We start from the raw sequence: 27,369 nt of genomic DNA on the forward strand, positions 1-27,369 counted from the left end.
TGTGAACAAGCCCTTACAAATGTGCTTCATTGCACTGGGATTGTCATGTCAGATCTCACAGGGCCACCTGCAGGTAAAATCCGATATCACAGGGTTACCAGTATTACAAACTGACAAAAGGAAAACTTTTTTCTCTTCTTAACCTGTAAAATATAAAAGCACATTAAACAACTCTTGGAGAACAATATTAGCAAAATATAACTTTGTATGTCCCCAATAAATAATGTATCCCTTCTGTATCAAAAGTGATGGCACAATTACTGCTGAATGCAGAGGCCCATTGCTAAAATGACTCCGGGGCTTAACTAGTTAACCATTGTTTTATCCAAGTGGAGTCTCGGCACACAGGTCTGGGCAGGAAAGGGGATCAGGCTGGACAAGTCCAAACTTGCTAAAACCCTTTAAGTTACTCATGTTGGTCACATATATTTAAAATCGTATTTTTGATCTTCTATTCAGTTTGTTCGACAACATCACAAAGTGCACCTACATATAAATCATGCATACTGATTTTGTTTCGGCACAAGCATGGGTGTTTTAAAGCAGAGCAAACCGATACTCAGATAGTAACATAAAGCTTGTGCTAATAGCATTGCAAGGGGTCCAAAATAAAGAGCAAAGGAAGGGCTAAAATACTTCACTTTTGTAAAGAAATGCTGCCCCGGGCTCCATTGTGTCCTGCCAACTAGGGATGCACCGATAACGCTTTTTCGGTATGGGGTACAAGAACCGATATTTTTTCCCCCGGTACTCGCCGATACCGAATACCGATTCCCGGAGTCTCATTAACCCCTTCGTGACTGACGACGTACAGTGTACGTCGCCAGCATCGGGGCTGTTTAAACAGACTCCCGGCGACTTTTGCCGCCGGGAGTCTGTTTAAACTTGTAGAGCCGACTGTCGGCTTTACAACAGAAGCGATCCTGGCGACTTACCTGTCGCCAGATCGCTTCTGCGTCCCGAAGAAGGGAAACTGGGCATGTTGGGTATCGTTTTACTCGTTGTAACCTCATCTTTTATATTTCATTAAAAAAATGGGTAATTTGTTGTGTTTTGGGGCATTTAATTAAATTTGTCACTAAATTTTGGGGTTTAATAAGGAGTTGCGCTAATATTGCGCAACATAAAAATTTTCAACTACCACCATTTTATTCTATAGGGTCTTGGCATTCAGAAAATATATAATGTTGGGGGGTTTTACGTCATTTTCAGGCCTAAAATGTGGAATATAACATGGGTGCAAAAATTGAAAAAAGGGCCTCAGTCATGAAGGGGTTAAGGAAGCGAGGCGGCATGTAAAGACTCGCCACCCGGCTTCCCGATAAGCAGGGAAGCCGTCTCCATGCTTCCTCGTCACCAGATGACGAGAAAGCATGGAGCTGGATTCCTTGCCAATCAGGAAGGTGCGCACCGTGTAATGACATGGTGCATGGCTTCCTGATTGGCCAGGAAGCTGGCTCCATGCACCCTCCTCACCAGATGACGAGGGAGCATGAAGCCGGCTTTCTGGGCAATCAGAAAGCCAGGGTGTGTGTAATAACTCACCGTCCGGCTTCCTGATTGGCCAGCAAGTCATTACACGCTGCCTGGCTTTCTGATTGGCCGGGAAGCTGGCTCCATGCTTTTGTCACAAGTGACGAGAGAGCATGGAGCCAGCTTCCTGGACAATCAGGAAGCCGGGAAGCGTGTAATGACTCGCTGCCCGGCTTCCTGATACCTGAAGCTCAAGTATCAGGCTAGGCATCGGAGCATTTGGGCGAGTACGAGTACTCTCCCAAATACTCAACATTGGCACCGATACGGATACTAGTATCGGTGCATCCCTACTGCCAATATATGTAAAGACAATGGTAACTGGTTTTATAATCCCTGTTGAAGGGCAGGATAGGCTAATAGGATTCCTGAATCTCCCATCTCTGCAGAAATCTGATGAACAAGAGTCTAGGCCGGGTGTAGCCAAACTCCAGCCCTCCAGTTGTTGTGGAACTACAAGTCCCATAAGGCATTGTATACAGTATGTAAGCAGCACTGAAAGAACCTGGAGCAGTATTTTTTCCAGGACAGCTGATCATTCCAGCCCTATTAAGGTGTTTATTTGGAATAATGTTTCCTGTACATACATTATGCTGTTCGCTTTGTCATGCTTATGTTAGTTTAGAACTGTTTTCATTGCCAGAAGTTTGCTTCAATATAAATAATATTTCCTATGTGTGTTTATAATTAATGTACAAGCAGCAGTCATATTTGCTCGTTTCACATGCACCTCCTGGCTTCTTGTTTAGTAGTCATGCACAATGACTCTGTAAAAACCAAAATCTGCGCTCTTGGAACCAGCTACAGGCAATTAACCCTAAAGCTGCTATGAAAAAAAAGGGGGATCCCTAACAAATCGAAAAAAAGTGACAGCGATTGTAGTTCACCTTTAGCGCGGTGTCACTTTTTTTCGATGCACAATTACTCTGCTTAGGGTCTATTAGTTCTTCTGCACTTTAAAAATAAGTTTTTTTAACTAGGGCTGTGGAAATTAACGATTAATCCCTCGATTAATTGTAAATTTTTTTTGTTCGATCAAAATTATTTTGATCGGTACTCACCTCTCCGCCGGCTTCCGGGTTTTCCGTCGGAGATCCGGTGACGTCACGGACATCGACGTCACCGGACTCCTCCTTCCCTTCGTTAGCTGAGGAGTTCCGCCTGTTCGGGGGGCCCAGAGAGAAAGCAGAGGGCCCGCAGCTCCTTCATGTAAATCCCCCTCCCTCCCCCGCCGCTCTGCCACCCGTAGCAGTAGAATGTACGGGCAGCTGTGCGTGGAGAGGAGGCTGTGTCGGTCACCTGTCTGCCTGGCTGAGCTGCTACAGACATTGCAGGCACCGCCAGGCAGCACAATCAGCTGTAAGGAGAGGAAGATGAAGCAGCTGCTGCAGGAGTCAGGTAAGGCTGGGTGAAGGCTAGATGGGGAAGGGGGGGTTTAAACTGGGGGTATTCTAATTTACATTATAATGTATTGCTTAGACTTGTAGCCCTGTATAGCTGGTGGTGTTCTGCATTGATGTACAATGATTATACAGCAATGCTGAATACCACCAACTATGCAGGACTGCAAGTCCCAGCAATACATTACATTAAGTAGGGATGCACCTGTGCCAATACTGGGCATTTTCACAAGCACTCGTACTTGTGAAAATGACCCAATACTAAATGCAGATACCGGCACTGGCGAAACTACCAGGGCTGCATCAGTCGCATTTGCGACCGGGTAGTTGGATCTCATGTAGTTGGATCTGTATGTGCGTTATAATTAATCGAAATTAATCGATTAAAAACAATTTAGATTAATCGAACACGAAAATTTTAATCATTACCAGCACTATTTTTAACTACTTGCCCTCTGCCCGTTGTATATAAAATGGACAGGCAAGTGCTTTAGGTGCGGGTCGCCGTACATGGACGAGGTTTTTTTTTTCTGATTGCGCTTGCAGGACACAGTAAAAGTTTTAAACAGCTGGTGACGGCTGTTACATGCTAGCGTTCGGATGGCTCTACAGCTGCCCGATCACTTGTATGGTGCCGAACAGTGTGCGGGACCCCTCCAGAAGAAGATCTCTGCTTCATCAGCTTCTCTAGGGGTCCCTAGGTGACATTGGGGTTCTTATAGACACTGTCACCATGTATTTGCTATCACATAGGGGGGCGTCTTAGCCACCTATGTGATGACAATAAAGTTAAGTGTTAAAAAAAAACAAAAACGAGTCACATAAAATAAAAAAATCCTCCGCCCTCACATACAAACGTAAATATGTGTCGGGTGCATCTACTTGCAAAAACATGGATTACACTGCACAAGTTACATATCAGCGCAAATTTTAACGTGCGAGCAATAATTTTAGGGCCAATCACTGATAACACTAAACTGATGAGCGGTAAAAGCTTTTAAAGCGTCGCCTATGGCCAATTTTGGGTATGGTAGTTTTTTGAGATTTTGCAGGCGGGTTCAATTATAAGGCATGTTTGGTGTCTATTTACCTGACGTGACCCCGTCTTATATATTTTAACAAAAAAAAATGGGTAATAAGAAATGTTTTAACATAATGTAGGGAAAACAGTTTGGTACATTTTTCTCTATATATTAAAAAAAGAAAATAAAAACCCCAGTGGTGATTAAATACCACCAAACGAAAGCTCTATCTGACCCCAAAAAATGGTATAAAATTAATTTCAGTACAGCGTTGCGTGACGGAATAAATGTCAGTCAAAGTACCGCAGCGCTGAACACTGAAAAATGGCCCGGCCAGGAAAGGGGTTCAACAACCTGGTCATGAAGTGGTTAATTGTACATGCGCTTTGAAGCATATTTTATGTGTTTTCATATACCGGATTTTTTTTCCTTTACACACTTTTCAGAAGGCTGGTACTGCCTTTATTCTGTTTTGAACTGCATGCGCTAAAATGCACATGAAACATAAATATAAGCTCCCTTTTACGCACACAGTGGTGACTTGTGGCTTACTGCACCAGAACAACGCAGTTCACAGCTTGGTCGCATAGAAAACAATTGTTATCTTTGTGCCTTGTGCACACAACAATGGGGATGCGCTGTGCAGGTCACGCTGTTCTGCCGTGCAGGGAACTGAATGGTATGTACACATTGTACATAGCGGACAGGATAGTGCATTGTGGCAGCTCTGGTGGTGAGAGGTACAACACACACTGCTACATTGCACTAGCCCGTATGCTATAACGCAGTGTTTTAGAGGAGGGACTAATGTGCACAGGCTCTTTTACTTGCAGCACCATACATCCCTATAAAAGATTAGTTTGCTGGAAGACACAGCTAAACGGTAGTAAGCAGAAATGTTCAAAAATACACTGCAAGATAACAATAGTACAGAGCCCTCCATGGTTTACAGGTGCAGGTTAAAGAGAACCAGTCCCAACTGGATATATAGATATGAATACGGTCTTAAATTATTTTAATTGTTCATGCTGATTTGTGAAATACTGTCGTTTTATTTGTCCCCTTATTTAGAATTATGCATCCTGACGGTGTCTGGCTCTCTAGCTTGAGTGTCGGGAGTCAGAGGTCACTGGAAGTCTACCCTAACAACTGCCTGCCATTACAATGGCTTTACCACTCCTGAGAATGGATAGTTATATCAAAACAGGAAATTGATACGGTGTCCCCTGAGCTCTGACATCAAATCTACAATGTCAGACTTAAAGCAAAACTAGATTCTCTACAAAAGTACACAGAATTGTAGAATAATCTTGTTTTATTGGTAAACTACTTTCAACTTTAAAACATTCTCCCTGGATCCCCAGATACAGCTGAAGCCAAGGAAACCAGGTAATCTTCTTGTGTTATCTCTTCCAACCTCCAAAAGATAACAGCAATTGCAGTCTGAAAGTGTGATATTGATCAGTTGCTATGGAGCAATAGAGATCCATCAGTCTTTAGCTGAAGCACTTTGATAAATTGGGTACACAAACACTCAGCAACAAGTTATAATCTATGGGAGGCTTTTAATTGTTTTTTGGTGCAAAACAGAATCTGATTTGTTTGCTTTTAACATATTTGCATAGTAAAATGTCAAGGCCCCATCTCAGACATATCTCACCTTCCTGTTGTTCTCGTTCCACTTTTGTTGCCAAATTGGGTTAACCTCTACTTTCTATTTGTTACATGTTCCCATTCATATTGTACAACTTTAAAAAAAAAATGTGCTGCTTATATTTGTAAGTGCTTTTTACTTACTAAAAAAATCCTACCTAGCTCCCCCCACCCCCATGTATTGATGAGGAGGGGGCAGTGCATAGTTTTTACTCTAATGAACCCTGTCTGTACTGTGCTGGAAGATTTTATTATCAGCTGTAAACTAGATTTGTACACGGTCTATCCTAACAAAGGGTTTAAGGCTTGGAGGTGTTGTATGTTAGGGACAGGAAGCTCAGTCTGACCTTCTAGGCTCACTTTGAAAACTGCTCAGAGTAGATTGGAATCTGCATAAAGACCTCCACCAACAAAACAGCTGAAAGGTAATATTTATAGGTATGCCGAATATATAGGAACACAAACATATAGTGGTGTTGTCTCAAATTTGACCTCTAAAGTTAAACTGCACTTTAAAGCCGGTCATAGTTTGCTGAAATGTTATCAGATTGCTGCTGAACGGGCCAGAATTTGAACAGTGGGTTCACTGTACCACCCCGTTGGATAAAAGTGGAAAATGATTGGCCGAAAAGTGACTGCATTATGGTAAACTCAGAAAAAAAGACCAGAGGCAACCACCTAAAATTGGTGGAGAAAAGTTTTCAGCACAAGGGGCGTAGGGGGTTCTTCTCGGTTAGAGCGGAAGTGGAACTCGCTGCTGCAAGCAGTGATTTCAGCTGAGTGTGGAATTGTTCAAAAAACAATAGGTACACTTAATAACAATATCACACATATACTCATACACATGTAGCAGCACATGCATACACACAATAGGTTGGACTTAATGGACACGTGTCTTTATTCAACCTCAAATACTATGTAACTATCCTGTCACATGCAGTCATTGTTCGTGTGTACCACGGGTACCACGGCTGCCTAAATACAATAACTGGGGGTGGACATTCCTCCATTCACACAGTTTTGCATGGATGGGCGAATCAATTTTTTCTTTTTTTTTGACCCGTGAAATGAACAAGAGAAAATCAAGCCATCTATGGCCAGCTTAAGTCCTACAAGTCACATACTAGTCCTTATATGTGGTGGCTGCATTCGTTTTCTTTACTGCAGTTTTCTTCACTTGGTGATCCTCCCGCTTTCTGTACATGGGTATCATCCTAGGACAGGAACTGTGCTAGCACTACAAAACACCTCCCCCTCTCCCTAACAAAGGGCAGAAGTGTTCTGTAATTCACAGAGATAAACTGGGCAAGGCTGATAGCACTGCTTGAGCCAACACCACACAGAAACTTTTAAGTTCACTGGATTTTTGGCGGAATCAAATATTTTTGCACTTGTCAAACTGATATATCAATATCCTTTTAGTGGCATACTTAACCCTGTGAGGGTTTATATGCACGTTACATTTGTATACTCAAAGCATGTAGATGCTGAGCTGCGATGCAAATATTAGCCAACAGTTGGAGTATCTACAATGGCTTTTGGTACAATAAATCTGCTGTAGTTGGGAACACCTCCGTGTCACTACCTGGGAGGTTCCAAAGCAACTAAGTGCAAATTCCCTTACAGCCCATTTGTCTTAAGTAAATCAACCCAAAACTCTCATATTCCAGGCTGGGGCGTCCCGAGGCTGGGTGACACCCGGAGCGGTAACCACTCCAAAGCAACTAAGGGCAAACTTCCGCTGCAAAGTGCAAATTCCCTTACAGCCCATTTGTCTTAAGTAAATCAACCCAAAACTCTCATATTCCAGGCTGGGGCGTCCCGAGGCTGGGTGACACCCGGAGCGGTAACCGAGTGTCACCCCGCGCGTGCGCGATGACGTCATCGCGCACGCTCGGCAGATAATTCCAGGTCATATTACAAAATTAAACACTAAACTATTTTAATAGGATTTAAATCTGGTAACGTGCAGTAACAATGATGTTAATCCTGAATTATGTCTGAAACACGGAACTATATTTATACAGCAAGGGTGAGGAACTGTGTTATAATTTGCTTGACAGAGGAAGGGAGGTATTTTGGCAAAATTCCCTGGAAAACAGAAGCTTTCAAAGTTACAGTAGATGGGAACACAGAGTCATGTACGTCAACCAGACAGGGAGCTTTTGATACGAAGTGTTTGGGTTTGCAGTTAGAAAAAAATGAGATAGCTGGAGCCAGATAGGGGAAGAGTGATGGGGAGTTCAGTCTAACATAAGGAAGTTGGTGCTGCCATTCCCACACAGGATCAAATTGAGGCAAAGAAACATATGACATGAACAATGAAAGAGGACAATTCCCTGGTCTGATTTCCTGGTATCCCCATGAAACCTGTAAATTAAGGAGTTTCACTGCCATTCACTTGTGTTCCTTAGCAACCTCCTGCAAGCGCTGCTCTGGAAGAAGGTACAGCAGAGTCTTTGGGACTTGTACAATTATGTAGTGCAAAGAACTGTCATGTGCTGTGTTCTATGCAAACCAATCAAAAGAATCTTTTAAAAGATCTAGGGATGGACGCAACACACGGGGACCTGATGATTCAAAATGTAACAATCTGATCCTTTCTATATTATCTTGAATTAAATTTGTTATATGATTTACCTATCCAATATCCCATTTCTCACTCTCCCAGTTAGGCTTCAGTCACATGGGACCCTCTGGAATTCCTGCAGCAGGAATCACAGGTGCATCTATCCTGCATCCATTGACAGTCATCTATTCCAAACCACATATAATCATATAATATACGATTACATGTGGACTGCCGATAACAGATGTGGCACCCTGTACAGCCGACTGCAACTGAATAGGGACACCTGGGATAAGAATCTGTAGATTCTTGCAGCACGAATGCCAGATCGCCCTGTGCGGAGACATTATTGTGTGGGGTTGGGCTGTACAGCTGCTCACATCACTTATACAAAACAAGCAGTAACTCCCCTGCTCTACATTTAGCCCTGCTTGCCCACAGTGGGGGCTAAATGTAGAAAACAAAAACCATATGTCTAGCGCCCAGAACTGCATGTCCCGGGTGCTGGGCGATAAGAACTGCGTATTCCTGATTTATTACATAAAAATACCTTAACTTGTATGACCACCTTTAGACATACTAATATACGACTTAACACCACACACTAGGGATGCATCAATACTGTTTGTTCCGTATCAAGTATGAGTACCGATATTTCTTTTTCGGTACTTGCCAATCGAATACCGGAAGTCCCATTAAGGAAGCCAGGCGGCATGTAACGACTCGCCACCCAGCTTTCCAGTTAGCCAGGAAGCCATCTCCATGCTCCCTCATCACCAGGTGACAAGGAAGCGTGGAGACAGCTTTCTGGCCAATCAGGTAGCCAGATAATGACTCGCCAAATGGCTTCCTGATTGGCAAGCTTCCTGACCAATCAGGAAGCTGGGCAGCGTGGTACAGGTCACCTGGCTTCCTGACTGGCCAAGCAAGAAGCTGGCCGGCGAGTCATTACACATCACCCGGCTTTCTGATTGCCCGGGAAGCCTGCTCCATACTTCCTCGTCCCAATATCTGCATAGACATCGGGAGCATTTGGGCAAGTACGAGTACTCGCCCAAATACTCAGCATCGGCACAGATACCGATACTAGTCTTGGTATCGGTGCATCCCTACAGCAAACCATTGCTATTTCGTCCATGCTATACAAACTTTTTTATTTTCTGGCAACTATTACCTTGCAGGGTTGAATCATCCACAAAGTCCTGGTGAGACTCTTTTAGTTCTCCAGGTTTTGTTTCCCGAAATTCACTTCGGAGGGAGATTTTCCACCATCTCCAAATAACCTGGATAAGAAAAAAATTTTACAACCAGGTAAGCCAGTTTAATTACAAAGCTGCCTCAACACAATAGAATAAACAATGTTTGTATAAGGAAGGTTTTTGCATAGTGCCACATAACTGGAGATTTGCAGTGGTATGCTAATGAAAATTAGTGACAAGTTTTTTTTTCATATTTGCAGTCCTGATGAAGGAGCATAAACATTGTATCAGTTGATACAAGTTACAATTTAAACATTTGACTGTTTCATAAATGAAACCATAGCCACCAGACATGTCTACCATGTTGGGGAGCAACTTGGCATCAAACTGACAACTGGTTGTTTTTGCCTTGGGGATAACTAGACAGAAAGTCAGCAGTGTGATTTTGAGTCTCTCAAAACTTTTATATGTTTAACCATGAATACATCTTTCAAATAATTCGCTGGAACAGGGACTGCAACCGCAAAAAAACACCTCAACCCAATATGGCGGCCAACTGAGCTCTGATTATTGGCTTACTCACATGCCACGATCTGCACAGCTGACTATGGATAGAATTGCAGAGCATCAATCATTTTTTTCCTTTTCTTTTACAAATAGCTTGGCAACAGATTTATTTCAGTTTGAAAAAATAGGATTTTTGTACTCACCGTAAAATCCTTTTCTCTCCGTTCATTGAAAGACACAGGGCAACAGATCGTATTACAGGGTATATCGCCACCTGCAGGAGAAGGACGCTAGGCACACAACAAAAGACAAAGACAGCCTAGGGGCGGCCCCTGCTGGTGGCCCAACCCCCCACCTTCTGACAAGTCTCCAGTAAGTAACAAGCAGTTAGGAGTACACACCCAATATAGAGGGCGGGACCTGTGTCCTTCAATGAACAGACAGAAAAGGATTTTACGGTGAGTACAAAAATCCTATTTTCTCTTCCATTCATTGAAGGACACAACAGATTGTAGATCCTGTACTGTAGGGACGTCATCAAGCCGTAACACACAGAGGGATGGGCAAAACAACCAAAATTCCCAAAAGACCCCTCAAAAGTAGTGTCCTTACAAACCTGAGAAACCGAGCCACCATGGCGGAAGGCCCAAGATGCCCCAACAGCCCTAGTAGAATGGGCAGTGACAGGAAAGGGAGGCTCACGCCCGTTAACGGTGTACGCCTGAACAACATCATGACGAACCCACCGAGAAATGGTAGCCGCCAACACGGCCTGGCCCGTACAGGTGCCCTCCGTGAACACGAACAATGAATCTGACTCACGGAAAGAAGCCGTAGCTACCAGATAAACACGAAGAGCGCGAACCACATCAAAACAGAGGCTCAAAAGGGAGATTCCTGCAACACCGAAAGCACCAAATTCAGATCCCACGGCGCCAAAGGCGAGTGGACAGGAGGAGCAACACGCGTAACCGCCTGAACAAAGGTGCGAACTAAGGTATTAGATGCCAAGGGCTGCTGGAAAAGCACAGTCAATGCAGAAATGTGGCCCTCCACTGTGCTCAAACCAACCCATGAACCACCCCCCCCCCCGCGCAAAAATGCAAAAATTCTCGTGATCGAGAACAAACGTGGAGACAGAGCCTTACCCTCACACCAGGAAAAATAGGCCCTCCACGTGCGATGGTATATCGTGGAAATAACCACATCGGACAACCCCCGGTCCCTTAGGACCTGGCTGTCAACAGCCACGCCATCAAAGCCAGCGACTGTAAAGAAGGATGGAACACAGGTCCCTGGGACAGAAGATCCGGACGCAGAGGCAGCCGCCACGGCGTCCACCACCAGCTGAACCACGTCCGTGTACCACGCTCTCCGAGGCCAATCTGGGGCCACGAGGATGACGGTGACGTCTTCAGCCATGATCCGTCGTAGAAGCCGAGGCAACAGGTAGAGTGGAGGAAAGTCATAAATCAGACCGTAAGGTTTCCAGGGAGCCATCAGGGCATCCGCCTCCGCCCAGGGATCCAGAGCCCGGGCTACGATCTCTCTACCTTCCGGTTGAGTCGAGACGCCAGAAGGTCCACATCCGTTGACACAAAGCGAAGACAAAGCTGATGAAAAATTTCCTGGTGTAGGGACCATACTCCCGGGTCCGGCGACTGAGGCACCAATTGTCCACCCCCGGAATGTGAACTGCCGAGAGGGCCAGAACCCGACTCTCCGCCCAGGAGAGGATCCCGGACACCTCTCGGCTGGATCCGAACCGACAGACCCCGAAGGCGGGTCGTCCAATGAAGGAGAGATAGACGATTCGCCCGAAGTTCCGATACATTTATCGATCCCCCTGTGCGGGGACAAGAGGGAAACATCCCACTGTAACACGATGTTCCTCTGAAGAGTCCTGGCCCAGGCACTCCAGTCGCAGGGAAGGCACCAGACAAGACTCCTGGAAGTTCAGGATCCATCCGAACTTCCCAAAGGACCGCAGTGACCTCCAGAGCAGTCACATGAGTAGAGTGCGACACTGCCCGCAGAAGAAGATCGTCCAGATACCCCATGATCGAGATCCCCCGGCAAAGCAACACCTTGTTGAACACCCGCGGGGCCGACACCAGGCCGAAAGACAGCGCCACAAACTGGAAGTGCTCTTCCCCCACCGCGAAACGAAGATATCGCTGATGAGACACAAATGGGCACATGAAGGTAGAAATCTTTGATGTCGACGGAGGCCAGCAGATCCCCCTGACGGAGATACGCCACTACGGACCTGATAGATTCCACCCGAAACCGACGGACCCGCACAAAAGTGTTCAAAACGTTTGAGGCCCTGGATGGGCCTCAAACCCCTTCTTTCTTGGGCACGGTAAACAGGTCGGAAGAAAATGCCCCGAACCTTTCCGAGAACGGAACCGGCACAATCACCCCCTGGAACAAGAGGTCCGCCACTGTGCGGTAAATATCTGCCAATTGTGGAGGGCAAAGTCGTGTGTTGGACGGGAAAAACCTGTTCCCGGGACGGGACAGAAATTCGATCTGGCAACCCAAAGAAAACCAGGCCCCGCACCCATGTGTCGGAGACGTGAGCCACCCAAAAATCCGCAAAAGGCCGAAGGCGCCCCCCCACCCTGGGACCCGGAGCTGGGGCCAGACCTACATGCAGACGAGGGCTTGCCGGCGGGCTTGGCAGACTTAGGTTGCCAGGGACGCTTGGCAGTCTGGGAGGGAGGAGGTTTGGAGGTTGGCCGAAAAAGCCATTTGTGAGCAGAAAAGAAGGGACCAGGCTTCCGCCGCTGTTCCTTCTTCTGCGTCTGAGGTAAGAAGGCACTCTTACCCCTCGTCAAATCCTTAATAATCTCATCTAAGGAGGTACAGATAAACGGTCCCCAGTAAAGGGAAGCTCCGTCAGAGCTTTCTTGGAAGCCTGGTCAGCGGACCAGCATTTGAGCCAAAGAAACCGGTGAAGCATAACCACCGACATCGACAGTGTCGCCACCAGGGGTGCCGCTTCCAGGGCAGAGTTGCAGACATACGGAAGGCCCTGCACCAATTGTTCGCCAATTCCACATAAGCGGGAGAAACATTTACCTCCGCAAGCCCCTGATGCAACCTCTTTGCCCATACTGTCAGAGTCTGGGAGACCAAGGCAGAAGCCAGAACCGGGCGCATCAGGACCCCCGAGACAGAGTACATAGTCCGCAAGACCGCCTCTGCTGTCCTATTGGTGGGGTCCCGAAAGGACGGGGAGTCCTCCACCGGGATAACCGTAGCCTTGTTCAGGCGAGAAACCGGAGGTTCTACCGCAGGGGGAGATGTCCATTTAGCCAAAAAGGCCTCCTCATAAGGATAGCGAAAAGAGAAACATTTCGGAACTGCGAATGACGTTGCAGGTGGCTTCCACTCTTTATAAATGAAATCATCGAAAAAGGGGATGTATGTTTCTTAGGGGGCTTCTGTGTCAGTGCACGTTCAATGCGCGTCACAAAGCCATCCATGGCAGAAGAAAAAACTTCAAGGGACAACACAGTACCCACGGTACTGCCCAGACCCACCAAGGACCTCGAGGGGGGCAAGAGTGCCTGGGAGGGAGGGGCCGGCGTAAAGGACGCACAAAAAGGGGGGAATGAGAGGAATCAGCAGAAAGCAGCCCGCAGCCCTCGCAAGGTAACGTGGGCGGTGCGTTCCATGAAACCCCGCTCACACCTCCCCACTGCCTCAGGAGACTGTCACAAGCAGAGAGGGATCCCAGCAGTACTTACGACCCCCGCGTCTGAAACACCACAGCAGAGCGATTCGGAGGAGAGCTGCACACGCCTGGTCTGCAGACAGCCCCGCTGAGGAATATAACGCCCCTTTTGCCCGTCCGAACTAGGCCATGTACCAGAGCTCACCACAGAAAGTGACAGCGACTGAATAGGGTGCCTGCCCTCAACGAAAATGAGGCCGAATTTTACCTCAGACATCCCCAGACACCCTCACAGAGCCCCCGCATGTAGAGGAAACGCCACAGAGGGCCCAGCAGACAGCCAACACCAACTGACAACCCACACTGCACCCATGAGGTATGGGGAAGGGGCGAGAGAGACAGACAGGGGCCCTGTGTAATACTAAGCTGTGGCCCCCCGCCACAGGACCCGGACCCTCACAGCACGTTGCCCACACAAGGGACTGTCAGTCAGAGAGCCATCCAGCAGGTAGGGTCCACCCGCACGTCCCCAGCACAGGTCCATACATACCATACCAAGTGAACTCCCATAGTATCACTGGCCGACTCTAGCAGCTCGAAGGGGAAGCCTCACCTCAGGACGTGCAGGAAATGGCGGGAAAAGGCCCCGACCTTGGTGGCGGCGCCGTCAGCCTGTGTGGGCTGCTGTGACTGTCAGGCCAAGACCTCCAGTCATATGCATCCCACCGGGCCAAAAAGCCCACAGGCGTCGAGGTATCACCGTCACAGCCGAACCACCGTAGTGGGACTGCATGCGCTCGTTGGCCGCACAGGGGAGACTCCAGGGATCTATAATCATCCAGCATGTCGCTGGATTTCCAGAGAGAATTTTATTTAGCTCCTTACTCCTGACGCTAGGCAAAAAACTGGAGACTTGTCAGCAGTTGGGGGGTTGGGCCACCAGCAGGGGCCGCCTGTAGGTTGTCTTTGTCTCCTGCAGGTGGCGATATACCCTATAGTGCAGGATCTACGATCTGTTGCCCTGTGTCCTTCAATGAACGTTAGAGAAAAGCCTTTTTTCAGGTGTTTTAGCAGTGAGACATGCAAACTGCAGATAGAAATGGTACGCTGAGCCTATGTAAAATGTTAAGATTAAAGATAAATAACATTAAAAGAGAACTATGGGGTAACCTTGTTTCCCTATAGTTCTCTTTAGGGTCACGGGAGGACCAACCTACTCCTGTGACCCAAAACTCAGTATATAGCGGGCGATTGCCTGCTATATGCTGGGAGCGTCGCAGCGACGATGGATAACGACAATACTATCGAGATCCACCCAACTAGCTGATTGAGAGTGGGCCCTGCCTATCTAGAGGCAGAGCCAGCTATACCCACCCCCTTCCTGTCTGTCCCTCCAGTCAGCGCTGGAGGATCAGAGAAGGGAGGGGGAGATCCCTGTGGGGAGCGGTGACAGCAGTCACCGCTCGCTGCAGGGAGATGATCGGAAAGTGAGTGGATCGGCAGTATGTTTTCACTCACTTCTCGATCAATAGAGCCGACCTATGACAGTTTCAATGTCACATGCCGGCTCCAACTATGGGGATGAGTGTAATCCACTCACCCCATAGTTCTCCTTTAAGCATGCAAAATTGACCAGTGGCAGGACAAAGAGCAAGACTAGGCCAAAATGTACTAGAAAAGCAGAGCACAGGCAGGTACTTTAAAGTGACACTAAACTCAGGAGTTAAATCTTAAAAATGCATTCAAATACCTTAAAAGAGAACTATGGGGTAAGTGTTTTTCCCCATAGTTCTCTTAAGGGTCACGGGAGGACACAAACTAGCGTCCTCCCATGACCCAAAGCTCAGTATATATATATATATATATACACTGAGACCGCTGCAGCCGGGACGGATCCCGACATTACTGTAGAGATCCACCCAGCTGCGTGAATGACAGCTGGCTCTGCCTATCTAGAGGCAGAGCCAGCTGTACCTGCCTCCTCCCCCGTCCGTTCCTCCAGTCAGCACTGGCAGATCGGAGCGGGGAGGGGGGGAACTCACAGCCACTGCTCTCTGCAGGGAGATGATTGAGAAGTGAGCGAGCGACGGTATGCCCAAACTATTGAGCCGATGTGTGACAGTTTAATTGTCACACGTCGGCTCGAACTCATCTCTGAATTGGTGCTGACACTGTCCTTCCTTTTGGAGGGTGGCTACTTTTGTTCCCCATGTGTGTTGTAAAGTAGCCACCACTCCAAGCCCACTACTGCAATGGACTACAATCTCAATACAAATAAGTAAACTAAACATGAGATTGGGGCTGAAACTACTGAACTGTGGGACATAAATGGCGGACAAGACTGGACTGTGCAATTCTGACCAGGACTGGATGCCATCTATCTCGCTAGATGGAGACTTCTGGTTCCTGGGTACTTCTGAAAAGACACTTCTTTCAAGCCAGTTCCGCAGACCAACACTTAACTAAAAATTGCTCTGTATGTTCACTGAAGGAGACTCATGTGAGAAATGAGATGTCTAATCTCTATCAATCTGCTGATACAGAGGCTCAAGGCTGCAGACCTTGGATCCAAATGTTCTAGGTGCAGGGGGTCAGCATACATAGGGAACAGGTCCCTTCTACTGACCTTAAAGAGGAACTTTACCCATATCTTCAAAATAACAACAAAGGCACCTTTAGAAATGTTTAGTAATGACAATCTACAAACACATACTTCTAGATAATTGCCGGCTTTTTATTTTTTGCATACCTCATTTTTCTTTTCTTCCCCAGTCTTCTGGCAGTGGCCATTTTAACTAAGGGCATGTTACTGGATCTCTCTTTACTTACTGGAACTCTGGCACATGTGACTGACATGTGACTATGCACATCATCTCGGGAGGAAAATGCCTTTCCCTGAGATCTCATGAGATTACAGATGAGATTTCTCAGCAATGCACTGCTGATGTAACCTTCCCAGGATGCACTGCTTGGGCACAGGTACATCATTTGTGCCAAAGTGTGCCAGGAAAAAAAGAAATTGTAAATAAAATAAAAATAGGTTTGTTTAGCTAATGAATGTGGGATGATTTCATATCAGCATGCAGAGCTGTATACCAATGTGATCTTTAGTCCAAGGGGGCAAAGGTCCACTTTAACCAAGTCAGTAAAGTCCGGCAGAGACGTATCACAGCCAAGGCAGGGTCCACAGCAACTCTGCCAAAGAGAACAAGGTCTTTAAAAGAAGCTCCAGCGCTAGTCAATGGGCTCCTAAAAGGCAGGTGCATCCTCGACCGGCATGGTTAATGTTTTGTAAAGGCAGAACACTGTCGTATAGACAGAATGGACAGACCACTTTTTAAGAAATTCTTCCACAAAAGTGTACAAGGGTGCTATTCATTTGGGAGGCATAACTTGTCACGGTTATATACATTTCCATAAAAGAAGGCGGAAAACAATGAATGCACCAAAAAGGTTTTAGAGGTCTTAGGGCCCGTTCACACCAGATGCAGTGTGTTCTGGCCCGATCCTAGCCAGAACACACTGCCTCACATTGTGGCCAGGAGGGGGCATGACGGGCCATTGAAGTAAATGGCACCGTAGCCACGCCCTGCAGCCGCAATGCGATCGGCCGCATGGGATCGCAAGTCACAATATGCCTGCATTCCGGTCAAAATAAAGCTTGCAGCATTTTGATCGGACCGCAGGCATAATGTGCCTTGCGATCCAGTGCGGCCGATTGCATTGCGGCCGGAGGGCGTGGCTATGGTGCCATTCACTACAATGGCCCGCCACGCCCCCTCATGCACCACAAAAAAGTGAGCCAGCCGCAATGCGAGGCAGCGCGTTCTGACCAGAATCGGGCCGGAACGCACTGCATCTGGTGTGAACGAGCCCTTAGGCACACTAAGGAAGCCTAAACTGGGAACATTGGTGTTCCAGTTTGAAGTGGTGCAAACCCCATCAATAAGAGGCGAGACAGGGTTTAAGTTAGAGAGTAATAGCAGAGCCCTGCGACTCACAGGTGTAGCATCCTCCGTAAGGGACTTATAAGGCTCTGTATTAGAGAGTTTCTTAGAAGCCAAAGGCTCAGAGGCTTTTACTGTCATGAGCAAGTCAGAAAAGGATATCCCACTGCACAGCGACTCCTGTATGGGTGTCAGGCGATCCATGAGTCCAGCAACCAGAGCAGGAGGAAAATAAACGCCCTTTCTGAGGATCTACACAAGGCCCATGTTGCAGCCTTGGTTACCCAACAGTCCAAACTCGTGGTATGCTCACCCACAAGAGGAAACACAGGATGGAACACAAACAATGGCCATGGCCTCCGAACAAGGTATGCCCCAATAAATAAAGGGCTACCATGTACTCCCCGTGGTCCCAGGTCTATACATACATGTAACAAATGGCAAACACACGCATAACTTCATAACTAGCTCTAAAGCAATGTGCACATGGAAGGGCTTTACACAGTACAAAGACAAAAATTCCCAGCACACTCACCAGTCAGCCTGCAAAAAAAGTACACTGACTAACTACTAAGGTTAAAAACAGAGGTTTTAGTTGCACAACTTTTGCAAAACCTGTGGAAGCCGCACTGCCTCGTCAAGGCCCCTCTGTATAGTGCGGTCCTAACTCTGATCTAGGAATGTAAATCCCTTCCATGTGCACCTTGCTTCAAAGCTAGTTATGAAGTTATGAGTGTGTTTGCTGTTCGTTTCACTTGCTGAATTGGGGGGCTTCAGCTGCCTTCGTGATGTGTGGAGCTCCTTGTGTGTGCCTATGCCTTTAGGTTGGGCTACCTCCTGGCGAACCTGCATCCAATTCATCCTTTGCTATAAATATGCTCCAAGATGGAGGCTCTCAAAAATTAAGAGTTAGGACCACACTACACAGAAGGGGTCTGACTCTAGATGAGGCAGTGTCCCCGAGAGCCGCACAGCCACCCTGAGTGCCCGTACAGACCCCTTCAGAGTTGCACAGCCCCCCTGAGCCCATACAGACCACAAGAGAATCCGCAGCGCACCCCCCTGAAAGTCACACAGCCCATCTGAGAACTGCACAGCGCCCCTAAGAGCCCACACAGCTCCCAAGAGCCTGCGCAGCTCACCTGAGAGCCCACACAGTCCTCCACAGACATCAGGCCATCAGCCTGAGTATGTATGCAACACAGAGTATGTAGCTTCATATTATTCTGCATTGCTGTATAATGTATTGCTGGGATATATAGTCTTCTATAGTTGGCGGTATTCTGCATTGCTGTATATTGTATTGCTGGGCTATGTAGTACTCTATAGTTGGCGGTATTCTGCATTGCTGTATATTGTATTGCTGGGCTATGTAGTACTCTATAGTTGGCGGTATTCTGCATTGCTGTATATTGTATTGCTGAGCTATGTAGTCCTCTATAGTTGGCAGTAATCTACATTGTTATATAATGTAATTTTTGAGATTAGTTCCTCTACAGGTTGGAGTCAGTGGCAGAGCTACCAGGGTCACAGAGGTCACAGCTGCAACTGGGCCCAGGTGCTCCACCACTGACTCCAAGCTGTAGAGAGACTATTCCCTTGCAGTGTGCTGCAGGACATGTACCTTAGTAGCACACTGCAATGGAACATTTCACTCATTAGCACAGTACAAAAGGTACATGTCACTCTGTAGTGTAGTTAAAACCTCTTGTATTGTATTTTTCTTCTACGAATGCAAATAATTCATTCAGACAGTCGTATGAAGTGTTTTTGTAAAATAAATCATCAGTATTCGGGTCTAAGTGCGGGGTTGGCACTTTGAGACACATAAGTTGGTTTAGTGATGCAGTTTGGGCACTCGGGCTCAAAAAGTTTTGCCATCACTGGTCTATACATACCACCCAGGGAGGGGGGATCCCATACTGCCATCGGTGACTTGGGACAGGGAGCCACCGCCAGCTCCGCCACATACCATAGACTGTCACCCTGCGTTCTGCCGCATTCCATACACTGCCACCTGCAGCTCGGTCACATTCCATACATTGCCACCCTCAGCTCTGCCACATTCCATACATTGCCACTCTGATACTGGCACCCATCCGATCAACTCTCCACAGAGCCCTGCAGAGATCCACATGCAGCCCAGGTGAGATTGCAGCCTTCTGCTCTGCTGGGATCTATTGTGCTGTGGTGGGATCTATTGTGCTGCTGTATCTACTCTATTGTGCTCTGCAGACATCTGTATTATGCTCTGGTGAGAAACTGACCTAAAATAATTACTGTATTGTTTTAGAAAAAAATGTCACATGACCCTTTAAGAAAAAGTATGGTAATTGGTATCGGCAAGTACCAGTACTTGGTCTTGAAAAAGTGTCATCGGGACATCCCTAATTGCCCCCTCAGCTCTGCCACGCTCCATACACTGCCACCCTCAGTTTGGCCACATTCCATACACTGCCACACTCAGCTCTGCCCCCATTCCAAGTACACTGCCACCTTTAGCTCCACTCCAATTCCTGTAAACTGTCATCCTTAAAGCGGACCTCTTTACATTCAAATTATACCAATGCATTCCTCTATGTATGATGATTAATAATAACATAGAGATGTCAGGTATAAAATGCTGTGATTATGAAATACTTACACTTGCAGAGCATTCACTTCCTGCTTTGAAAGGGCAAATGACTTCAGTTTGCCAAAGCAATGCACACTGGGATTGTCTTGTCATCAGCAGAGCATTGCAGGGAAATCTCATCTGTAGGCTCATGAGATCTCTGGGAAAGGCCTTTTCCTCCCTTGAGATGATGTGCATGGTCACGTGTCTAGTCACATGTGCCAGAAATCCAGGAAGTAAAAGGAGAGCTAGTAATCTGCCCTTAGTAAACATGTCCACTGTCAGAAAAATGGGGAAGAAAAGAGAAACAAGGAATGCAAAGAATAGAAATCCTGCACTGATCTAGAAGTATGTGTTTGTAGATTGTCATTACTAAACATGTCTAAAGGTGTGTTTGTTGTTATTTTACAGCTATGGGTAAAGTTCCACTTTAACTCCACCTCCCCCCTGTCACCCTCACCTCTGCCCCCATTTACCGCACACTACCACCCTTAGCTCCGCCCTTGCTGTATGACGCATAGTACACTCATGGTCTCCATGTACGTACACGTACTCCGTACCCAGCGATAACCTGCTCGCAGCTCCTCCCTGACAAAACACTGTCAGGAGCGCACCGCACTCACCTCGCTGCGAGTGACCTGCAGCTGGTAGAAGTCCTTGCTCGGCGCCGGCGCTTGTCCGTCACACTCGAACAGGATCTCCGGCAACAGCGCCGCCATCTTGAGACGCTAACGCGGTTGCTAGAGAAACCAAGGCGAATTACACCTTCCCTGAGGGATCCCTGCGCGCTGTGGGGGGGTGGAGACTAGTCGTCCGCAGATCCCTCCGCCTTGCATACATACCCGAACAATAAGCACTGGACGCCTAACAGTTCGTCCTGGGAAGTCACAGCGGCACAGCGTGTAATAATCGTCCGGGGCGACCCTGGCGAAAATAAACCGAGTTCGGCCAGCGGAGGGGTCCTGTGGGGACCAACAACTCTTCCCGACAATCTCTTAATAGAGAAATCGACGGCAATAAAAGGGAGCATTACGTAAAAAGAAAATTGCCCTCGGCGAACGGACGTCAGAGTCACTGATCACGTCATCCAGAGAGGGCGAGAGGCCCTATGAACCTTTCCACGTAAAGGCCGAGAGCCGCGGTAGCTGTCCCGGTGAATCTGCGTTTGCCCCTTCTTTTTCCCCGCAAAGTAGTCCGCGGAGGGATACTGACTAGGCCGCGGCATGGAGATGTAAAGTAGAACCGGAGCGGAAGGATCCGTAGCAGTAAAGTAGTGCGCGGAAGGATCTGGGCCGCGCGTCCTCAGCTGATCGGAGAGACGGCAACCGGAGAGAAGCGGAGGAGACAGAGGTACCCGGGGAGGGCCTCGTAGGGCTGTTCGGTCACACTGGACGGTCGCGTCCGGTGGAATATCAGTTGTGAGGAGGAAAGTGAGCATAGAGATGTGAGTTCCTGTATGCCAGGGAGGCTGAAATGGCATCATAACACATGTAGGCATTGTACACAGTGCTATACAATAGGACGAGCGCTGCCATGGAAGAGGCCAGCTCAGGGCTGCCCCTGGACTGCCCGCAGTCTCAGCCATCCAGAGCAGGACGTGTTATCAGCCTCGTATGAGGTCATTGCTGGGCCCTGTCGTATCATAACAACACAGGCCCAAGTGAGCTCCGTTCCCTATTACATCTAGTTCTAGGCCCTTAGTGAGCTCCGTTGTCCATAACATCCAGGTTCAGGCCTCATAACATCCCACTCCAGGCCCTTGGTGAGCTCCAATCCCCATAACATCCAGGTCCAGTCCTCATTACATCCCATTCCAGGCCCTCGGTGAGCTCCAATCCCCATAACATCCAGGTCCAGTCCTCATTACATCCCATTCCAGGCCCTTGGTGAGCTCCATTCCCCATAACGTCCAACTCCGGGCCCTCGGTGAGCTCCATTCCCCATAACGTCCAACTCCGGGCCCTCGGTGAGCTCCATTGCCTATGACATCCTGCTCCGGGCCCTTGGTCGGCTCCATTGCCCATGACATCCCTTGGTCGGCTCCATTGCCCATGACATCCCGCTCCGGCCCCTCGGTCGGCTCCATTGCCCATGACATCCCGCTCCGGCCCCTCGGTCGGCTCCATTGCCCATGACACCCGGCTCCGTGAGCTCCATATACATGCATCTCCAGGCCCTCAGTGAGCTCCAGGCCCTCAGTGAGCTCCATTCCCCATTACATTCCAGCGCTAGGCCCTCAGTGAGCTCCATTACAACCCGCTCAAGGACCTCCGTGAGCGCCATTACATCCAGCTCCGGAACCTCAGTGAGCTCCATTCCCCTTTATGTCCATCTCCATTCCCTATTACATTTAGGTCTTGGACCACAGTGAACTCCATTCCCCATTCCTTATAGCTCTAGGGCCTCAGTGAGCATCATTTCATTCAGTTCCAGGCCCTCAGTGAGTTCTGTTCCCATTACATCCAGTTCCAGGCTCTCGGTGAGCCATATTACATCCAGTTCCAGGCTCTCGGTGAGCCATATTGCATCCAGTTCCAGGCTCTCGGTGAGCCATATTGCATCCAGTTCCAGGCTCTCGATGAGCCCCATTCCCCATTACTTTTAGGTCTTCGACCACAGTGACCTCCATTCCCCATTCCTTCTAGCTCCAGGACCTCAGTTAGTTCTGTTCTCCATTACATCCAACTCCAGGCCCACAGTGAGCCCTATTACATGTATCTCCAGGACTTTAGTATGCTCCATTCCCCATTACATCTAGCTCCATTACATTCATCTTCAGGCCCTGTATGTCCATTCACATCCTTCATCTGCTTCAATTTGTCTTTAACTAGAAATGTGCTTTATTTTCTATGGGATTGATGTCAACACAAGTGTTCCCAGTGCTGGAATGGGAATGTACTGAATGTATAATGTTTTAAAGCTGTAGAACTTGGGGGGGGGGGTCAGCTTTATTATTATTCAGGATTTATATAGCGCCAACAGTTTGTGCAGCACTTTACAATATAAGGAAGACATTACAGTTCCCAAACAAGACAAGATGGTAAGGAGGGCCCTGGCCCTAAGGGCTTACAATCTAAGAACACAGCTTTATTTATATCTAACCTGGCCTTTTGGATCAAGTCACAAGCAGCATGTCTTGCCATACCATAATAATATCTGTAGTAAGCTGTCATTTTTGTTTCATTTCATAGCATGGAGGAGTTAGTTATCCAATGCTCTTTCGGGAGCTTGTTTGAGTTCTTAATTTGGAGTAAGATCTCCTACACGGGTGTAATAAAATACCAATATGAACGCAGGCAGAAAGAATCTGCTTATAAAAATCCGCATGTAATGCTCCTAAAAGTGCTTCTGTTTACACGTGGAAATGTAAAATTCTTTTTGCATTCCCCCCAACTCTGTTTTCAATCCTAGCTTGCACATGTGTGCGCTATTGCAGAAATACTGGTCGCTGGCGCAGAAATGTCCAACTTTTATTTTACGTAACTGAACGCAGTGCACATTTACAAAACGCTCCCCAGCTGTGCACGGGCCCAGAATATATGCAATGTTTCTGCACGCGGATCTATAAAATAAAACTATACGCCGTACAAATCTCTAACGCCGCTTTAATTTTTTGCGCCCGTGTGCATGAGTCGTAAACGATCTACCCGGGGCTGTCTTCTACAGGCCCTGTGGTATTATTTTCATTTCATCTTCTGGATCTGATTTCCATGGCTGTCTTTTGTGTTCTATGCCATATCATTAAATTTGGACTACCGTTGACCGGTCTGCTTGCATAACCGTGTGCCATGTTTTATGATGTGTCACGTGTGAAAACAAAGCTCTTGTCCACGTATGAACTGAACGTTTCCGGCCTTTGAAGGCTTTCAGTATGTGGAAATAATGAGATTATGCAGACGTTCTCTGTTGCGTTGGTCACGGTAGACGTGAGCTAAATAAACATTTTGTGACGTGCTTAGTCATCTGGGGTATGTGTCCCCCTCAGTCTGTGCTTTCTGTCCCCCCATCAGGGGTATGTGAAGAGCCGGGCTCTTTGTCACAGCACAGCTTCCTGTTATTGTTCTTGAAGGATTTGGCCTAGTGACGTTCTAGGTGCTCTACCTGATTAAATCCCACTTGTCAGTCTCCTCCGTGTACTCGGCCTCCTTTTGCAGTATGAGGAAGGGGACGTCTCCTCGGCTCTGCTGGTCACGAGGTCAGTGTCGTGCCTTTTGATGGCCTTGACATGAGTGTGTTGATTTAGCATAGACACAACGCACTCTGCTCAGCTTGGAATAGTCTGACGTTGCTTTGTTTTTTCATTTTCTCGGGTTGCAATGATTGGAGTGAATGTTAGAGGTCGGCTGCAGAATGTTGTAATGTCTGCTTTTATTTGATAGGGACGGGGAGGTTTTGGATGAAAGGATCTGTATCCTCTGCGATGCCTGTCGGAGATCGGCCTGCAGTGTCCCATATAAATTGTAGCTGGTGAGACGTGACTGCATGGGCATAGCGCAGAACACCCAGGGCAGCATTAGCCATGAATGTCACGCAGGTAGCTGGAACCAGATTACAGGGATATTAAATTCAAATATTGTTATTACACATTCATAGAGGGACCATTTTTGTTTTCAAAGTATCTGTACAGAAAAGTGTCCGTGCCCCTAATCTAGGCTACCCATAGTTCAAGCAGCTGTGCACCGTGATATACACTTATACATGATGTCAGAGTATTGCACTGCGCTAATAAGTAATTGAATAATCAAATATATTAAATAGAATAGACTGTATTCAAATTCACATCAAATCCAGTATATCAGTGAAAAAAAGTGTATAAAGCTACAAATGCCAGCACTGCACACCCCCAACCAACTGCAACCTCTCACATGTGACATTTGTAGCTTTATACACTTTTTCACTGTTATACTGGATTTGCTGTGAATTTGAATAAAGTCTGCAGTATTGGAATTCTCCGGATAGTGCGGTCTGTTCGCATACTGCTGCATTCTAAGGTGGAGACGCACCTATTGGACCAGCACCTGGGGAGTCCTGATGGTGGCTAAGGAATTGGAGCGGTGAAATTTCCTTTGGCTCTACATATTAAATAGAATGTAACCACAATAATCTATGACCCAGTAAAAAGAATCATTTTTAAATTCATTATTTAAATGTGACCAAGTACCCAAAAAGTGTCAGCCCCCCATAAAAATCAGTCATTACTATAAGTATGGTATTTGAATTATTGAGATTTCTTGAAAACAATTGGATTTTATTTGATTTTGATTTCTTATGAAATTGTTTTCAATTGGATGCATTTTGATGTGATATTTGGGAGATTAATGTTTGAATTTTTTGGAGGGCTATTAAAAAAAAAAAAAAAAGCGGTTTAAACTTACCCCTGTCTTCGCCACGCGCTCCCGTCCGAGAATCCGAAACCGCTCAGGCGGCTGCAAAGCATCTTGGGGCAGGCGCAGTTCGCAAGGTAAGTCTATGGACGCGTGCACCCGCATGCAGACACCGTGGGACAGGAAGAGTAGTCAGTGCTGGATCGGAGACTTGCAGCAGCGCTGGAGAGAAGACTGAAAAGGACAGGAAAGAAGATCGGATTAAGAGACATCATTTAAGGTAAGTGCTTTAATTAACATTGGGGGGGGGAGAAAGTGATCCTTTAATGTCACTAAGTATTGAATTTGAATATAATGTTTTGTTATTGGTTCATAGATTATTGTGGTTACATTCTATTACATTAATTAATAACACAGTGCAATATTCTGACATCATTTTGTTAAAGTAGCTTGTGGTAAATGAGGCAATATCTGTTTTCTTTACATGGATAGGGGTTGTTTTGCTTTTTACTTCACAAATCAGTAAAAATCTTATGTTCTGTTAGTGTATCTATAGGCATTTTTGTTTTCTTCGCTTCCTTCTGTATTTTCAATGAAATGTTTCACTTGCCTTCACCCTGAAGCTTTGAAGTCCTGTGTTTAGCCCCTGTAATGTCATAAGTCAAATGAGTCAGGGCCCGAGCCCGGAGGAGGGCTGCTGGCGTCACTTCCTCCAGATGCTATGTAGACACCCTCTTTTTTTTTTTTTTTTTTGGAGTGTGGGAGAAAAGCGGAGCTTCCAGAAGAAACCTACGCCAGCACAGGGAGAAATGTCATGCAGATAGTGACCTGGCCGGCATTTGAACCAGGCACCCCAGTGCTGCAAGGCAGAAGTTGTAACCACTAAGCCACTGCGCTGCCCATTGTGTACGGTGACTGGCGGTTTTCTGCACTGGATCAATACACGGGCACACAGAAAACAATGGTTTCCTATGACCAGAACACTGGTGTGATGTGCCATGTGGAAAAATTTAGGCGTGCTGCGGTTTTTTTTGCAGTGCGCTGGATTGCAGCGCAGGTCACCGCAACGCCAATGCAGCATACCACATCACGTTGCTGTGCGAAGACCTTAAATGGCGTGTTTTTTTTCTGTCGGTGAACAAAAGTGAAAACAATGCCTTGCATTGCAAGACGCCACAACACACCACTGCCTTCTAGCTGAACCAGCCAATCCCTATGCTCCCAGGTGATGCGCACATTGATTGTTGCCCATAACACTTGGGGGTGGAGCTGAGGAGGAGGGTTCTCTGCAGTGACAAAGCTCCTACACTGAATTTGCACCGGTTTTTAATGAACTGTCCAAAATGTTCTCATCAGGTGGCCCTGTCAGTGTTGACCCAACATCCTTCAATCAGATCTGGATAGAATAAAAAAAAGCCCAGCAGGAAATGTATCTATCCACACAATTTACTGTGGATGGAGGAATCTGAACTTTTTTTTTGTTCTACACGCAGTTTGAATGAAGAAAGAGTGTGTCAGTCCGTCCGTCCGTCCATGCAGCCCTGGAGTCCTAATGGCTACAGCAGCTGCACAGGGTGACAACCCTGCAGTAAATTCTCTGCAGGGCATATAGCGTTGCTCCCTGTCATTCACTGGCAGAATGGGATAAAGTTGCATATATACAATATTTGCAGTGTCATTTAGGTCACAAAAATGTTTCGGCTGTAGATTTTATACTTTTTACTTAATAGTTATGATTTTAAAACAAAAATTGCCATTTCCGCCGTTTAGTCTTCCATGAGAACTATGAGGTGAGTGCTTTTCACTCACCTCAGAGTTCTAGCCGACCTGTGACAATGAGACTGTCACAGGTCGGCTCAGTAGATCGGGAGGTGAGCGAACACATACCGGCGTTCGCTCACCTCTCGATCCTGTCA

At 47.0% G+C, this 27,369-nt stretch overlaps 1 protein-coding gene across 1 annotated transcript in view; it reads right to left on the bottom strand.

The window, feature by feature from the left end:
* The window catches only part of FBXO36 (F-box protein 36), a 33,287-nt gene extending 11,799 nt beyond the window's left edge, over window positions 1–21,488 (bottom strand). Inside the window, exons 1-2 of the mRNA XM_018568351.1 lie at window positions 20,753–21,488; window positions 9,352–9,460 (exon numbers count right to left, since the gene is read on the bottom strand). Of these exons, the coding sequence (XP_018423853.1) occupies window positions 9,352–9,460; window positions 20,753–20,848 (205 nt within the window). The 5' untranslated portion in view covers window positions 20,849–21,488. The remainder of the gene's footprint in view (window positions 1–9,351; window positions 9,461–20,752) is intronic.
* Window positions 21,489–27,369: the final 5,881 nt, after the last annotated feature.

This window comes from Nanorana parkeri, unplaced genomic scaffold, assembly GCF_000935625.1.
Source record: "Nanorana parkeri isolate BGI_ZX_2015 unplaced genomic scaffold, ASM93562v1 scaffold1176, whole genome shotgun sequence".
NCBI lineage: Eukaryota > Metazoa > Chordata > Amphibia > Anura > Dicroglossidae > Nanorana > Nanorana parkeri.